This window comes from Trachypithecus francoisi, unplaced genomic scaffold, assembly GCF_009764315.1.
Source record: "Trachypithecus francoisi isolate TF-2019V2 unplaced genomic scaffold, Tfra_2.0 Lachesis_group5, whole genome shotgun sequence".
NCBI lineage: Eukaryota > Metazoa > Chordata > Mammalia > Primates > Cercopithecidae > Trachypithecus > Trachypithecus francoisi.
The window spans coordinates 37,755,049-37,771,933 of NW_022681470.1; the positions used below are offsets into that span (position 1 = coordinate 37,755,049).

Consider the following 16,885-nt stretch of genomic DNA (forward strand, 5'->3'; position numbering starts at 1 on the left):
GGAGTACAGTGGCCGAATCTCAGCTCACTGCAAGCTCCGCCTCCCGCGTTCACGCCATTCTCCTGCCTCAGCCTCCGGAGTAGCTGGGACTACAGGCGCCCGCCACCACGCCCAGCTAGTTTTTGTATTTTTTAGTAGACACGGGGTTTCACCGTGTTAGCCAGGATGGTCTCAATCTCCTGACCTCGTGATCCACCCGTCTCGACCTCCCAAAGTGCTGGGATTACAGGCGTGAGCCACCGCGCCCGGCCGTGTGTGGTGTTTCTTTCTTTAATGTGTCACCTCCTTTACCCTCTATTGAACTAGACCTTGACCTCTACTGCCCCCAACGAAAGGGAAGCTATGGCTAAAATGCAAGGAGAAACAAAGGAAGTTATTTCTTTCTTCTTCTTCTTCTTTTTTTTTTTTTTCATTTAATAGGACCCACGTCCTAGCATAAATAATAGCTTGGGAAGAATACTCAGCAAAAAGCCATCTCTTTCCACACCCCCACCCCTACCCCATCCCCAACCCAAAAGAATAATTCAAATTTCTCAGGGAGTAAAAAATCAAAACAGTGGTTGTCTTGGAGGAGAGAGTTTGACTGGGAAGGGAAACGTTCTTGGGTACTAGAAATGCTCTGTATCTTGACGGAGTGTGTGTTACATGAGTGTGTCATTTGTCAGAACTCCTCAAACCAAAACTCTTAATTGGACTTAACTTCTGTTCATTTTTCTGGGGGAGGTTGGCATGCCAACACTGAGCTTTCTGTAGAGTTCTGAGCAGGCAGCCAGGAGAACTTCTGGTTCCTGAGTGAGTCTCCAAAGTTAGGAGAGTGAATGAGGAAGGCAGTACACTGGGTCCCGCAATGCATCTTCTGCAGAAATAAGGAGATGGCAACACAGAGAATAAGGCACAGGCAGCCAAATGAGCTGAGGATCAGAAAGGGGCAAGCCATATCGCTGGGGATGCCAGGATAGACTTGAGAGGGATTGCAGTGGGTAGTCACCCCCTGCCCCTAGAAGCTGCGGGAATGCCATGACACCCCTACAAGGGGATCTCCCCTACTATAAAATGAAATAATGACTCAGCCTGTTCCCTCACTAGGTTGTTGTAAGGAACAACTGGATCATATGTTGGAATAATTTTTTATTTTTTAAATTTTAATTATGAGGCCAGACACCATGGCTCATGCCTGTAAATCCCAGCATTTTGGGAGGCCGAGACAGGCAGATCACAAGGTCAAGAGATCAAAACCATCCTGGCCAACATGGTGAAACCCCGTCTCTACTAAAAATACAAAAATTAGTTGGGCTTGGTGGTGCGTGCCTGTAGTCCCACCTACTTGGGAGGCTGAGGCAGGAGAATCGCTTGAACCTGGGAGGCAGAGGTTGCAGTGAGCCGAGATCACACCACTGCCCTCCAGCCTGGCAACAGAGTGAGACTCCATCTCAAAAAAAAAAAATTTAATTGTGGTAAAATACACATAACATAAAATTTACTATCTTAACCATGTTTAAGTGTACAATTCAGTAGTGTTAAATATATTTGCCTTCTTGTGCAACCAATGTCCAGAACTCTTTTCATCTTGCAGAGCTGAAACTCTATACCCATTAAACAACTCCGCATTCTCCCCCAACAATCTCTGGCAACCACCGTTCTACTGTGTGTCTGTATGAATTTGACTACTCTGGGTACCTCATATAAGTGGAATCATACAGGATCTGACTTTTTATTATTTGCTTCTTTCAGTTAGCATGATATCTTCAGATTCATTCATTCATTCTGCATATTGCAGAATTTACTTCCTTTGTAAGCCTGACTAATATTCCATTGTATATATACCACATTGTGCTTGTCCATTCATCCATCAGTGGACACTTGGCTTTCTTTTACCTTTTGGCTATAATGAATAATGCTGATATGAACACAGGTGTACAAATATCTCTTTGAGACCCTGCTTTCCATTATTTTGGATATATACGCAGAAGTGGAACTGCTGGATAATATGGTAATTCTATTTTAAATTTCTTTGAAGAACAGTCATATTGTTTTCCATAGTGACTGCACCATTTTGCATTCCTACTAAAAGACATAGGCATCCCAATTTCTTCACATCTTCGTCAACACTTGTTATTTTCTAGGTTTTCTTTTCCCTTATTGTAGTTGTACTAATGGGTGTGAGGTGGTATCTCACTATGGTTTTGATTCACATTTCTTTAATAATTGGTGATGTTAAGCACCTATTCATGTGCTTATTGGCCATTTGTATATCTGTTTTGGGGGGTGGGGAGAAATGTCTATTCAAGTCCTTTGCCCATTTTTGATTGGGTTGTTTTGTTTTTGTTGAGTTCACCCTAAATCCTTCTTGAAACAAGGTAAAGAAAGGGAGAAAAGTGTTAACATAGATGTAAGGTATCATACTCTTCATCATTATCCAACCTTTTAGAAACCCTGATATGCATGTATATGTTCCAGAACATTCCAGGAAACATTCACTTATGTTAAGTTCCATTGATCTGGCTGTGACTGTCTATGTTTCCTACCTCCAACCACAGAAAATATCCATACACATATCGAAAATACACTGGTCATGATTTATTTCCTCTTCTTGTTTGTTACCAACACCTCCACCATTGTCACCCTCTACACACTGATTTAAAATAAACAAGGAGGAATTCCAGTCAGTTTACATATTCAGCACTAAGGAATGATGGAGAATTTGTGGAACATCCATTTGGTGGTCATTAGAAATATTGTTTAAAAGTGTGTAATGACATAGGAATGGCTTGAGTAAAAATAGCAAGACACAAAATTATACATATGATACAATTTCAGCTCTGTTCTTTCTTACACATTGAAATGTTTTGGTACATAGAAAATTTTTACACGTAGAAAAAAGAAATGTATTTAAAGTTTGTCAACTACTACAATGAAATATTTACTTGGATAATCAGAAATACAAAAAGTTTTTAAAAAAGAAGAGAAAAATTAATAAAAGAGAAGTTAAAAGCCAAGTGACCACATATGAAAAAGTACATCAAAAGTTAGCAGTTTTCATCCTGAGCAACATGGCAAAACCCCATCTCTACAAAAAAATCCAAAAATTAGCTAAGTGTAGTGGCTCATGCCTATGGTCCCAGCTACTCGTGAGGGTGAGGTGAGAGGATCACTTGAGCCAGGAGGCAGAGATTGTAGTGAGCCATGTTCACGCCACCGCACTCCAGCCTAGGTGACAGTGAGACCCTGTCTCAAAAAAAAAAAAAAAAAAAAAGTTTTAAATCCTTGTTAGAATAAGGCAAGTTAGGAATGTATGAATGAATGGAAATTGATGAGTACTAAAAAGCTGAAATACATTATTGGAATTCAGTGCATTTCTTGACAAGACAGTGGATTTGAACCATTGTAGTAAGGGGAGGTATGTTCTTTACCATCCTTTATGAATTTAACTATGTATAAGGAAAGAAAAATCAATCTGTTGGTAAACTGGTTCATTGCCATAATAGTACTAGTGATTGCTAATGTTTACGTACTATGTACCAGGCATTGTGCTAAGTGACTGATATGGTTGGGCTGTGTCCGCAACCAAATCTCATCTTGAATTCTCTTGTGTTGTGGTGGGAGGGACCTGGTGGGAAGTAATTGAATAGCGGAGGCAGGTCTTTCCTGTGCTGTTCTCGTGATACTGAATAAGTCTCATGAAATCTGACAGTATTATAAAGGGGAGTTTCCCTACACAAGCTCCTCTCTGCCTGCTGCCATCCACGTAAGATGTGACTTGCTCTTCCTTGCCTTCAGCCATGATTGTGAGGCCTCCCCAGCCATGTGAAACTATAAGTCCAATAAACCTCTTTCTTTTGTAAATAGCCCAGTCTTGGGTATGTCTTTGTCAGCAGTGTGAAAACAGACATATACAGTGACACACATGCACTATCTTCAGAGGCTCCAGAATCCCCATATGGGGCAGGTTTGAGAATGTAATTTGGTTGGAGAGCAGGGCTAGGGGATTTGAGGTGGCATCAGAGACCCACTGTCTTTTCTTAAATTATAGGTTTATTTGGAATTGCTTAAGAGAGCTGATGGTGATTATGCATGTGTAGTAATAGTGCTCTAAAGCCCCAAAAAGTGACAAGTCACTTCTTGGTTCCACCACTGCTGATTTCATTGAATCCTCACAATAATCCAGTAAGGCAGAATCAGTTATTACTCCCATTTTCTATATGAGAAATCCCAGACTTAGAGAAGTTAATAATTTGGTTAAAGGTCACATAGGTAGGAAATGTCAGAGCCTCATTTGAAAATAAGTCGGACTCCTGAACCCATGTTCTTTGCTACGGTATTCTACTCTCATTCGTACAAGGACTAGCCTTGGCCAAAAGTTGGCAAATGGATTTTACCTACCCACAGAAAATGGCTCAGATCAGACTCGACACACACACACACACGCACACATACACACACGCACACTCTTCTACTGAATTAAAAAAGAAATAGCCAAGGGGAAACTACTGATTGAATATAATAAAATATATTATGTTGAAAACAACATTATTTAACAAACAAGACCCTTTCACTAACTTGATAATTCATCATTTGGTTTTTGAGGATGAACTGCACTGACTACAAATGAGTCAGATTCCTCAGAAGGGTCTTAAAATACATCTAATAAATCAGGTATTAAAAAGCCAAACACATAAAGGGATTTGTGATGAACAGGATAAGCACAACCCACTCTGAAAAGTGCGGCCTGAGATTTAAGTTTAGACTATTGCTCAGAGATAAGGCTTGTTTCTCCACAAAGAGAATGCAAGGGATTCTCCCTACCTCAGTGCCCCCCGCTTAGTGGGGCTGTCTTACCTGTCCTTGAAGATCTTGGTCGCAATTGAATCTATTAAAAATTTTAAGGACTATTAAAGCTATGCTATTAAAAATTGCATATTAACGTTGGAAAACATCAATTTGAAAAGAATTTCCAAAGTACTATTAGGATGTAAAACCCTTTTTTGGTAAAATGAACAAATAAAGGTATGCTTATATGCAGAAATACATAGTCAGCAAAACCACTGAAAAGAAATACACTAAAATATGTTAACAGCAAATTTTTTTCCTCCCTTCCCTTCCCTTCCCTTCCCATCTCTCCTTCCTTCCTTCCTTCCTGCCTTCATTCCTTCCCTCCCTCCTCCCTCCCTCCCTCCCTTCCTTCCCTCCCTCCCTCCCTCCCTCCCTTCCTTCCCTTCACTCTGTTGCCGTGGTTGTAGTGCAGTGGCATGATCTCAGCTGACTGCAGCCTTGACATCCCAGGCTCAAGCGACCCTCCCACCTCAGCCTCCTGAGTAGCTGAGACTACAGGCACGTGCACCACACCTGGCTAATTTTTTGTATTTTTAGTAGAGATGAGGGTTTCACCATGTTCCCCAGGCTGGTCTCAAACTCCTAGGCTCAAGCAATCTGCCTACCTCAGCCTCCCAAAGTGTTGGGATTACAGGTGTGAGCCACCATGCCCGGCCAACAGCAATTTTTTCTGATGTTCTGATGGGTGATTTTTATCTTATTACTCTCTGGTTTTTTGTGTGTATTTGCCTAGTATTCTGGATTAAATTTACTAGTTTGCAATTAGAGTAAAATGACTTAAAATGAAAGACATTGGTCAGGTGTGGTGGCTCACACCTGTAATCCCAGCACTTTGGGAGGCCAAGGTGGGTGGATCACACGAGGTCAGGAGCTTGAGACCAGCCTGGCCAACATGGCAAAACCCCATCTCTACTAAAAGGACAAAAATTAGCCGGGTGTGGTGGCACATGTCTGTAACCCCAGCTACTTGGGAGGCTGAGTCAGGAGAATTGCTTGGATCCGGGAGGTGGAGGTTGCAGTGAGCCAAGATGGCACCACTGCACTTCAGCCTGGGCGACAGAGTGAGACTCCATCTCAAAAAAAAAGAAAAAAGACATCGTTGCCATACCTACTTTTTAATGTCAGTGCAGCAGGTTATGGTATGGAATGCATTTTTGGAACAAGATATTAACAAAAATTCAAAGGAACAAATACACGGCCATGGAATTCCAGTACTGAGAGACATTTGGGAATATTGGGGGAGTTTTCCAAAAGAGGGACCCAGGTGACCATATTTGTTAAATAACAAAGGGAAACAGAAAGGAAAGAAAGAGAGAAGTACAAAGATCTGAGAAGAGAAGGTGCCAGGGGCTGCTGAGAAATGGCCAAATGTTAATTTCATTATTTGGCTTCTTATTTTATTCTGGGTAAAGGTAGACCTATTAGTTTCCTGTTGCCACCATAATAAATCACCACTAACTTAGTGGCCTCGAACAACGCAAATTTATTCTTTCAAAGTTCTGGAGGACAGAAGTCCAAAAATGTGTCTTATCAGCTGAAATCAAAGTGTCGTGTTCCTTCTGGAGGCTCTAAGGAGAATCTCTTCCTTCTCTTTTCTGGTTCTAGAGGCCATCTGTGTTCCTTGGCTCATGTCCTTCTTTCAGCAGTGGCATCATTCTGATCTTTGCTTTCATTGTCACATCTCCTCAACTCTGACCCTTTTGCATCCCTCTAACAAGGCCCCTCTGATTACACTGGGCCCACCAGATTATCCAGGATAGCCTCTCTGTCTCAAGATCCTTAATTTAATCATATCTGCCAAGGGTTTTGTTTTGTTTTGTTTTGTTTTTGCCATTTAAGGTAACAGGTTCTGGGGATTAAGACATGGACATCTTTGAGGCAGACAATTCTCAACCTGCCATACAAGGAAACCACTGGGTAAGATTCTACTACCTACTAAATGCATCATAAACAGCACTTCCTTCTGATCCTTCAACAGCTCTGTGAAATGTATGACAGGATTTGCTTTTAAAGTTGAAGAAATCAAGCCTTGGTGCAATTTGCGATTCTGCCCATGGTTAAATAGTGGGGAGGCAAACCCGGCTCCCTGAACCCAGCTCAAGCCTGCCTGCCTCATGGTCTTGCCTCCACTCGCCTCTCCCCTTCATGTCTACTTCCTCTTTCCTGTCTGGGCCTGTTCCCCAGCTCCCTGGACAAGCTTAAGCTGCTGTTTTCTAGCTTGTCATGTGCTCCTGATGACAGTGTAGCCACAGGTTGATCTTAGCGATTGCTGATTGAGCGAGCTGAGTGGCTGTCCCTCAGAATCTTCTCTTAGGCCTTTCTCTTGCCTTCCTTTATTCAGTAAGTGTTTTGAGCTTATTGTGCTGGGTGCTAGAGTAGCAGGGAGGACAGACCTAAGCTGAAGATTACAGGACAATCTAAGTGACACCTGCTATCTCAGACATAGAGACTACAGCATCATAGGGAGCCAGAGCAGGGAGTTCCAAGCCCTGGGAACTGTATGACTCTTTCTTATTGACCCTTAAGCAAAAACCTAAGCTCCAGGGAAGCAGAGGCAGCAGCTTGAGCTCCCTGATTGACCAGATACGATTAATCTTTGTTTCTCTGTGCTTTGAACATGACTGTGCTCCATAAATATTAAAAAGTTGGGAAGAGGGTGAAGACAGATACACCAAAAGGAGCAAACAGTCTCTGAAACCAGCAAAGGGTTAAAAGTTACCAAAGAAGGTGCTCATGCTTTCGGTTTGTCTTTTTTTTAACCTAGCAACTGATGACACTGCATATTTTCCCCTGTTCTTATTGGGAGAAGGCCCTGTGTGTCACTCAGTTGCTAAATCACCCAAGAGGTTCTCAGAAGGGACCTGTCAGTTTTAGGTTTAAAGAACCCAGAAAGAGAAGGACTATGGGGGAACTGATGGTGTTCCTGTTACCTCTCATCGTTGTAGTAATGGTGAAGCACAGCGATTCCCGTGAGTATCCCACGTTCTCTTCTCTCCTAACTCCAAGTTGAGGCAGCCTAGAAGGAACAGCTTTTCTTCCTAAAACTTGTGGCGAAAAATATAGAAGCCAGAGGCAGAAAAGTTGTATTACACTCAGGACTCCCGGAGCAATGGACTACCTGAACAGTTTCCCAGTTCATATTTGTAGGATTTTGATATCACCACCTTCTGAGGGAGGGGGTTCTAGAAAGACTCTGGAACGTCCCCACTTTCCCTCTGAGCATGGCCTCCTTTCTTTTCTGCTCATATTTTTTCTTTTACTTTTGTTTCTCGTCTTTTCTAACTTCCAGAGTCTCGTGAGGATGTACTCAGAGTTTCAGGGGCGTTAACAGTGGAGCAGATCCATTGTTGAGGTTTATTTATGTTTTCCCTACTCAACACAAGCCATGCCTGTAACAAAAGATCCAAGAAAGATAAAACGATGGCTCTGGCTTTGTTTACTGGCAGTGAGAAATATTAATTGAGTAGAAGGGAGAGTTTTTCATTGTTTGGGGAGCTCAAGTCACTGGGGAAGCAAATGCCTTCTGTTGCCTCAAGTAGGCAAAAAGGCCCATGGGCTAGAACCACCAGGCTTCTCTGCCCTAGGCACCTGCTCTCTGGGCTGAGGACTAGTATTGGTGGGTAGTGTACCACCAGTAGACTTGGCCACCACCATAGGTGTGACTGATGGACATGAGAGGAAGGAGTTCTTTCAAATCACCCATGCACATAGAAAGTGGAATGATTGACAGTGGAGATTTGGAAGGGTGAGGGGGGTGGATGATGAGAAATTATTTAATGGGTACAATGTGTGTTACTTGGGTGATGGATACCTTAAAGCCCCAACTTGACCACTACACAGTCTATGCTATAATAAAATTGCACGTTTACATCGTAAACTTACACAAATTAAAAAATTGAAAAATCATATGGCTGGGAGTGGTGGCTTATGCCTATAATCCTAGCACATTGGGAGGCCAAGGCGGGCGGATCACTTGAGGTCAGGAGTTTGAAACCAGCTTGACCATCATGGTGAAACCCCATCTCTACTAAAAATACAAAAAATTAGTTGGGCATGGTGGTGCACGCCTGTGATCCCAGCTACTCGGGAGACTGAGACAGGAGAATCGCTGGAACCCAGGAGGCAGAGGTTGCAGTGAGCTGAGATCATGCCACTGCACTCCAGCCTGGGTGACGGAGTGAGACTCCCTCTCAAAAAAAAAAAAAAAAAAAAAAAAAATCCATGTGTTAATTGTTCAAATATTGATTGATGGCCTACTATGTGCCAGGCACTTTGGGGGATACGGCAGCAAACAAGACAGACATAGTCTCTGCTTCCATGAAAATTTAATCCAGAAAGTCTCATCATTTACGGGAAAGATTGGGGGTGAGGGTAAGAGACAGAAGATGAAAGAGGAAAGGAGGAGGGAGGTAAAGGGTGATATTTTTGGAAGTAAAAAAGCTTATATATTACCTGCATGTGATTCTCAAAGAGCTCTCCAATAATATGGAATAATATTCCTTAAACATATTGTTTCCTGTGACAATCTCACTATTTGTGGTAGGTGAAGAAAATATCCCCATTTAAAGATGAGATCTAGATTTTTCTCTAGGCCTAGACAGTGACCACGCTCAACATAAGGAGCAAACTGAAGGAGACTGCAGATCTTCCGGCCCTCGGTCCAGGGCTGTTCCACAATGTCTTCACACCTCTGGGTGTGAAGACTTGTCACTTTGGTAATTGGGGGGACAGGAAATAAAACAAGTAAGTTGTAAAGGCAAGGGAAGGTCACTTGGTGCTGGCTGTTCTCTTTTGACTCCTTAGAGTGCGTCCTTCTCTGTTCTGTTCTGTGTCCTTGAGGCTGACTGCTAGACTGCATCACCTAGATTCTCTTGCAAACTGATTTCTGCTTGGGTTCACACAATGGAAGACACTGAAGGGAGAGAGGTCAGAGAGCAGGGAGGAAAGAGAGGCTGGGATACATCTTTCTTGCTCCTTCCCCACTTTCGGTAATGTCTTTGGCAGTAGCTGTGTTCTTCTGTAATGCTGTCTTTCCTAAATAACCCCTTCTTCACGGTTCTAGCTCCCATTGGGCTTCAGTAACAGTATTTGCTGTTCTTCTCTCTTAAGCCCTAGGGGTGATAATGGCTTCCCATAGTTGTTAGCCTGCGGGTGCCCATCATCCTTGCTTGTTCCTTTAACCTTGACCATATCTCTGCAAGGAGTCCCTTCATTAAGGTCTCCTCACATGACCCATCTGGCTTGAAGGCTGTTTCCTGCTAGGACCCTAACTGAATGTTCCTGGGCTTTGAGGGACACTGGCTGGGAAAGGATGAGATTATGAAAAAAGACTTGGTCTACTTGGTATTTATGCCTAGTGCTAGCCCTGAATGGGAGCTATATACCAGTAACAGATGGGGAAACACAGGAGGAGATACTGAAGTGTTGTGGGCATACTCCAGGAAATGTCAACATAACTCCAATATCACTTCCAGTGTGTTGCTTTCATCGACTCCATAGCCTGCAGTTGACTCCTCCTTCCTTTGTGCTCCCGTAGCTCCTGTTCACAGTTCTATAATTTTCCATTTACAAAAATCTTCCCTTTGAGGCTCTCCTTAAAGACAGAAAGAGATATCTTCATTTTCTTCTTATTTCTCTGGTACTACCTAGTGCCCAACAGGCACTTAGTAAATGTTTGCTGGGTGAATTTATGTTCGGAGGTAATGTCCCTAAGAAATCAGTTATTTGACTCGGAGCCATAGAAAGCTTGGGCAGTAATAATGACTGCAAATTCAAAACTGTGGCTTACTGTAGTTGCAGGATTTGTATTAAAAAGGTGTTTCATGCTTTTACAACTCATCTTGTTCTTCATTTCAGCCTGCGTGAAACTGTGAATTGGAATTGGTGATATGGGTGGGTGTAATCAGACTGGGGGCTGGCATGAGATTTCTCATTCATAGCCATATGTGGTTTGTGTGTTTCATCTTGACATAACCAAGGTCAGTCTCTTGGTATTACTTATCATTTTATGGCTGTATCAATCTGCTATATCAATCTACTTCATGAATGGTGGAGTCCTTCACAGGCGAGGTCTGGTGATGGATAAGCTCCCTAGGCTGCCAACTGGGCTAGTGTTAAAAAACAGACTTGCATATTATCTGCTTAGAAGTAACCTTGAGTTCAAAGAGTTAACATGAGAAAATATGGGCGTTTTCTATAGACTTTATTAGATAGGCTTCAGTCTGTTTCCATGGAGCTGTTGCCAAGGTACAGACCATAGAAATTTCTCCAAGACAATGTTTCACTCCCTTAAGGCCCTCTTCTTAATTGGCATTGAATCTATCTAAACTTGAGAAATTCAACTAATTTGTAAATTTTTCTTTTGACTAGTTGAAATAGCTGTCTATTCTCACTTGACCGCAATCCTCCTACCCCACAGTATTGCTAAGAACTGGAGGGAAGGAACCTAAGTTAAAGATCAAACACATGACTCTTTGAACACTTATTTTAGGGAACTCAAATTGAGACAGATGACAAAGGATGTTTTTTCTGATATCTGAATTTATATTTATTGGGGAAAATCTTTGAAGAGTATACATATTAAGTCACGTTTTGTTATAACTTCAAAGGATCATTTTAGAAGACTAAAATTTATAGAACTGAGATTTTCAGGGAGACATGAGACATATAGTCATCATTGTGTACAGAAAGTACTGAGGGAAAAAAGATAGCAGAGCTCATTCATTCGTTTTCCAAAACTCCACATGGTCCTACAGGGCTCACTTCCTTACTCCGTTCACATCTCTGCTCAAGTGCCACCTGCTCTGGTCCCTCTATCTAAAAGATCAGGCCTCCTCTCCACTCTCTCTTTTCTCTGCTTTACTTTTCTTCATAACCTTTATCTCCACCTGACCTTGTATTATATATGCATTTATTGGCGATCTCCTGTCTAGAAATTAGCTCAGAGGGCTGGGACTTTCATGTGTTCCAGCAGCTAGGACTGTGCTTCCAGCAGCTAGGACTATGCTTACTGGACATTCAGAAAAGAATAAACTTATATGAAGTGAGACACTGGCAACCTTCAAAAGGGTAGCCTCAGAAAAGTACCTCACAAGCCAAACTTGTCACAGTTGCCACTTTTATGCTCTCAGTAAATTCCTGTAGTTAGACAAGTCATTAGGAGAGGGGACTAATGGTTCTTGCTGCACATAGAACCATAAACATGGTCTGAGATGTGTCCAAAGGTCCCCTTAACTAAAAATATCGCCACCTACTTCTCCCCTCATTCCCACGATGCTCGAAATTCCAAAGAGTGGTTCCCAGGAATCATCATCATTTTGACCTTATTAAGGCATTGGATTGCTTGAGAGAGCCAACAAATAATCAAACTGTGTTGACCTGGTTATCCAATCAGGACTCACGGCCACCTGTGTGTAGGAAGGTCTGGAGCCTGTGGCCCCAGGGACTGGGAAATCAGAGGCAGTGAGTCATCCTTGACACAAGGGGGCGGGAGAGAGCAGTGATAATCCAGGGGCTGGAAGCCTGAGACAGCCTGGCCTAGGAAGCGCCCTCTACACTAGGGAGAGTTGGGTAGTCTTAAGGTAGAGGGACTTCCCATAGAGAGATCACAGTGTGATTCCTGGTTCCTTCACTTATGGATTCTAAGGATGATCTTGGGCAATTAATATCTCTGCACCTGTTTTCTTTTCTTTTTCTTTTTTTTGAAATGGAGTTTTGCTTTTTTTGCCCAGACTGGAGTGCAACAGCACAATCTCGGCTCACTGCAACCTCTGCCTCTGGGGTTCAAGCGATTCTCCTGCCTCAGCCTCCCGAGTGGCTGGGATTATAGGCATGCGCCACCACACCCAGCTAATTTTTTGTAATTTTAGTAGAGACAGGATTTCTCCATGTTGGCCAGGCTGGTCTTGAACTCCTGACCCAGGTGATCCGCCCGCCGTGGCCTCCCAAAGTGCTGGGATTACAGGCGTGAGCCACCATACCCGGCCTCTCTGCACCTATTTTCTATCTGTGGGTTGGAATTATAAGACCTACCTCAAAGGTTTGTTAGAAGAATAAGTGAAACCCGTGTTTATTAAGGACTTAGAATGGTACCTAACACAAGGTACGTGCTCAAGAAACAAATGCAGTTGTGATGACTATGATTAAGATGCTGCTGCCCTTTATGCCTCATTGAAAGCCCATGTGATCTGCCACCTTCTCCTTGGAACATTTCCCAGTGGATACCTTCTCATGGGACCACGGTCTCTCTTCTCCAAGTGGCTGAAGCTCTCCATTGGTATTCTTTTCTGGCACTTGCTGCTTGTTGCTGTGTGTGGTGGCATTGCATTTATTTGTTATGTGCTTTAGCTCCCCAGTAATACTGTAAGTTCCTGGAGGAAAGGGCTGGTATCTGATTTGTTCTTCTCTTCCTAACATCGACTCGAATTCCTTGTACATAATAGACACTAAATAGATAAGAATTACCCACATGAGGCTGGGTGCAGTGGCTCATGCCTGTAATCCCAACACTTTGGGAGGCTGAGGCGGGTGGATCACCTGAGGTCAGGAGTTCGAGACCAGCCTGACCAACATGGTGAAACCCCATCTCTACTAAAAATACAAAAATTAGCTGAGTGTGGTGGTGAGCGCCTATAATCCCAACTACTCGGGAGGCTGAGGCAGGAGAATCACTTGAACCCGGGAGGTGGAGGTTGCAGTGAGCCAAGATCATGCCATTGCACTCCAGCCTGGGTGTCACAGCGAGACTCTGTCTCAAAAAAAAAAAAAAGAAAAGAAAAGAAAGAAAGAAAAAAAATTGCCCTCATGGATGAACGTGTGAAAACACTTTATCAATTATTTTACAATCCAGTGATTTTCACATTCTTTTGTAAGAATGGCCCAACTGGTTAACGGACAGGTTAAAGGGAACATGATTTAGAACTATCAAGTAGCCATTGCACCTGGCCTAAGAGCTGTTTGGTTGTGTTGTTCTGGTTCTCCAGCACTGTCTGTCAGAAGTTGATGAGACAGGGCAGGAGATGCCCTTTGAGAAGTAGCTTGACTGGCTTAGACAGAAGACCAAATTCTAAATTGTATATTTCAACTTAATAAGTGAGTTGGTGCTGACGATCTGTTCATGGAAAGGGAGAGAGAGACTTAACTTCAAAATTATTAGGGCAAGAAAAGAGAAATGGAAGATTAGATCAAATGATATGAAATTGCTATTTTTGTAGGTCAAATATTGGCCTTTCCAAATGATTCGAAATCTGATTATCTCTGCCACAAATCCTGGTAGGATATAAATTATCACAAGGTTTAATGTACTATGAGAGGGAGGGTACCTGGACTTTCCCTCATCTTTTCTGTTGTGAGTTATTGACTGAACATGTGTCAGTCAACTTCCCACCACAGCAGAGGTAATATTTTAAAAGCCTAGCCAGGAGCAAGCATGACTTGTTCCTGTGGAGGCACCAGATGGGTAACTGGGCCCATGGCAAATGAAGAGGAGAGGGCTGTGATGTCCTGGAGCAGAGCCACACTGGGCTGAACCAGTGGTGGATGGGTGTGACTGACAGAGCGAGTCCAGCCTTTCGGGGCCTGGACTTTGAAGTCAAGGCTGGCTGGTGGAGAACAATTGTTTCAAAATCAAGAATCAGAATTAGATTGAAGTTGAAAAAAAAAAAAAAAAAGGAAAGACACAGCCAGGCACTGTGCCTTATACCTGTAATCCCAGCACTTTGGGAGGTCAAGGCAGGGGGAATCATGAGGAAGGAGTTCAAGACCAGCCTGGCCAACATGGTGAAACCACATCTCTACTAAAATTACAAAAAATTAGCTGGATGTAGTAGCAGACACCTGTAATCCCAGCTACTTGGGAGGCTGATGCAGAAGAATCGCTTGAACCTGGGAGGCAGAGGTTGCAGTGAGCAGAGATCGTGCCACTGCACTCCAGCCCAGGTGACAGAGTGAGACTCTGTCTCATAAAAAAAAAAAAGACACAGTACTTACTTGGACAGTATTTTCAACAGACCGTATTTCTCTCTACCTCTTTTAATTTCAGATAATGTAAATTCTTATGAAAATTACATTTTTATCAGAAGGCAAAGTTACATGAATTGTAAATATTATGTTTGGAGATGATGCTGGTGATACTTACCTGGAATAAATCCTGCTATTGGTCACTAATGCCCCAAGTTGTTAATACTGGAGGTTTTTTTGCTTGTTGGCATCTACCAGGAATGTAGACCCCAGAGATCATAAAAATAGAAAACTCAGATTCCAGGGGATATTCTACACCAACCCAGCTTAGCTCAGCAACACAGCATCTTTTTTTCTTCCTGCTTTTTTCTCCTTTCCACATTCTCTGCCGGGAGTCTGCTCTCCGTGGGTTTTTTTTTCCCCATGAATAACTATGGAAGTGATTCCTCCCTCTTTCTTTTCCCCTCACTCCCTCAACTCCAGCCACAAGCCTTTGTGCTGCTCCTGGAATGTGCCAGGCATGTTCTTTCCTGGGGCCTTGGCATGACCCTTCTTGCCCAGACTGCTGTCCCCAGATACCTGCCTGTCTCCCCAACTCCTTACAGGCATTTGCTCAGAATTCAGCTTTGTGGGAGACCTTCCCTAATAGGCCTTCCTTTTTGAAATAGTGTTGCCTATTCCTCTTTGCAGTTTTATTTTTCTCCACTGTACTTTAAAAAAATTATATATTTTATTTTGTAGTCTGTCTTCTCCCCTTCCCCCCACTAGGGTATAGACTCCATGAGGGCAGACATTTTTATCTGTTTGGTCTGGTATAAGCTTAGGGCCTAGAAGAGTGGCTGTCACAGAAAAAGCATTGGATATACAAATGAATATTAAGGAAGTGTGAGAACTAATATTCACAACTTGTTCCTCCTTTTGGGGCCTCCTCCTTTAGACAGTTGCATTCCTCCAGAGTAGCCACAAAACCTTCCAGATGTGAAAAAATAGAGCTATTTCAAAATCAATTGCAGATTTGCATATATATATATATATAGTATATATATAGTACCTTTTGCAGATCCCAGATTGCAGTTCGACTCTCCATTCACCAGCCTTCCCTTGAGTCAAAAATAATTTTTTTTTTTTGAGATGGAAAAAAAAATTTTTGCTCTTGTTGCCCAGGCTGGAGTGCAGTGGCATGATCTCGGCTCACCGCAACCTCTGCCTCCCAGGTTCAAGCGATTCTCCTGCCTCACCTCCATGCGCCACCACGCCCGGCTAATTTTGTATTTTTAGTGGAGACGGGGTTTCTGCATGTTGATCAGGCTGGTCTTGAACTCCCGACCTCAGGTGATCTGCCTGCCTCAGCCTCTGAAATTGCTGGGATTACGGTTTGAGCCACCGCGCCCGGCCAAATCAAAAATATTTTTTAGGGGCTGGGCACGGTGGCTCATGCCTGTAATCCCAGCACTTTGGGAGGCCTAGGCGGGTGGATCATGAGGTCAGGAGATCGAGACCATCCTGGTTAACACAGTGAAACCCTGTCTCTACCAAAAATACAAAAAAATTAGCCGAGTGTAGTGGCGGGCGCCTGTAGTCCCAGCTATTCGGGAAGCTGAGGCAGGAGAATGGCGTGAACCTGGGAGGCGGAAGTTTCAGTGAGCCGAGATCGCGCCACTGCACTCCAGCCTGCGCAACAGAGCGAGACTCCGTCTCAAAAACAAAAACAAAAACATATATGTGTGTGTGTGTGTGTGTGTGTGTGTGTATACTTTTAGGCCGGGTGCAGTGGCTCGCGCATGTAATCCCAGCACTTTGGGAGACCAAGGCAGGTAGATCACCTGAGGTCAGGAGTTCAAGACCAGCCTGACCAACATGGCGAAACCCCGTCTATACTAAAAAAATACAAAAATTAACCAGGCATGATGGTGGGTGCCTGTAATCCCAGCTACTTGGGAGGCTGGGGCAGGGAAAATTGCTTGAACCAGGGAGGCAGAGGTTGCAGTGAGCCAAGATCATGCCACTGCACTCCAGCCTGGGCGACAGAGCGAGACTATGTCTCAAAAAAGATCCAGGTTAAATAGATTCATATTCATTTCAGCATATTTCATTATTC

The 16,885-nt window shown here is 43.2% G+C and overlaps 1 protein-coding gene across 3 annotated transcripts in view; it reads left to right on the forward strand.

The window, feature by feature from the left end:
* Positions 1–16,885, forward strand: part of LOC117074679 (major histocompatibility complex class I-related gene protein) — a 32,304-nt gene that overhangs the window by 3,228 nt on the left and 12,191 nt on the right. The window contains exon 1 of one of the 3 annotated variants that reach the window (XM_033196382.1): positions 7,600–7,799. The exons of 1 other annotated variant lie outside the window; for it this stretch is intronic. In XM_033196382.1, coding sequence (XP_033052273.1) covers positions 7,601–7,799 — 199 coding nt within the window. In that variant the 5' untranslated portion in view covers position 7,600. Of the gene's footprint in view, positions 1–7,599; positions 7,800–16,885 lie in introns of those variants that run through there. One more of the 3 variants, XM_033196383.1, reaches the window with a different exon arrangement.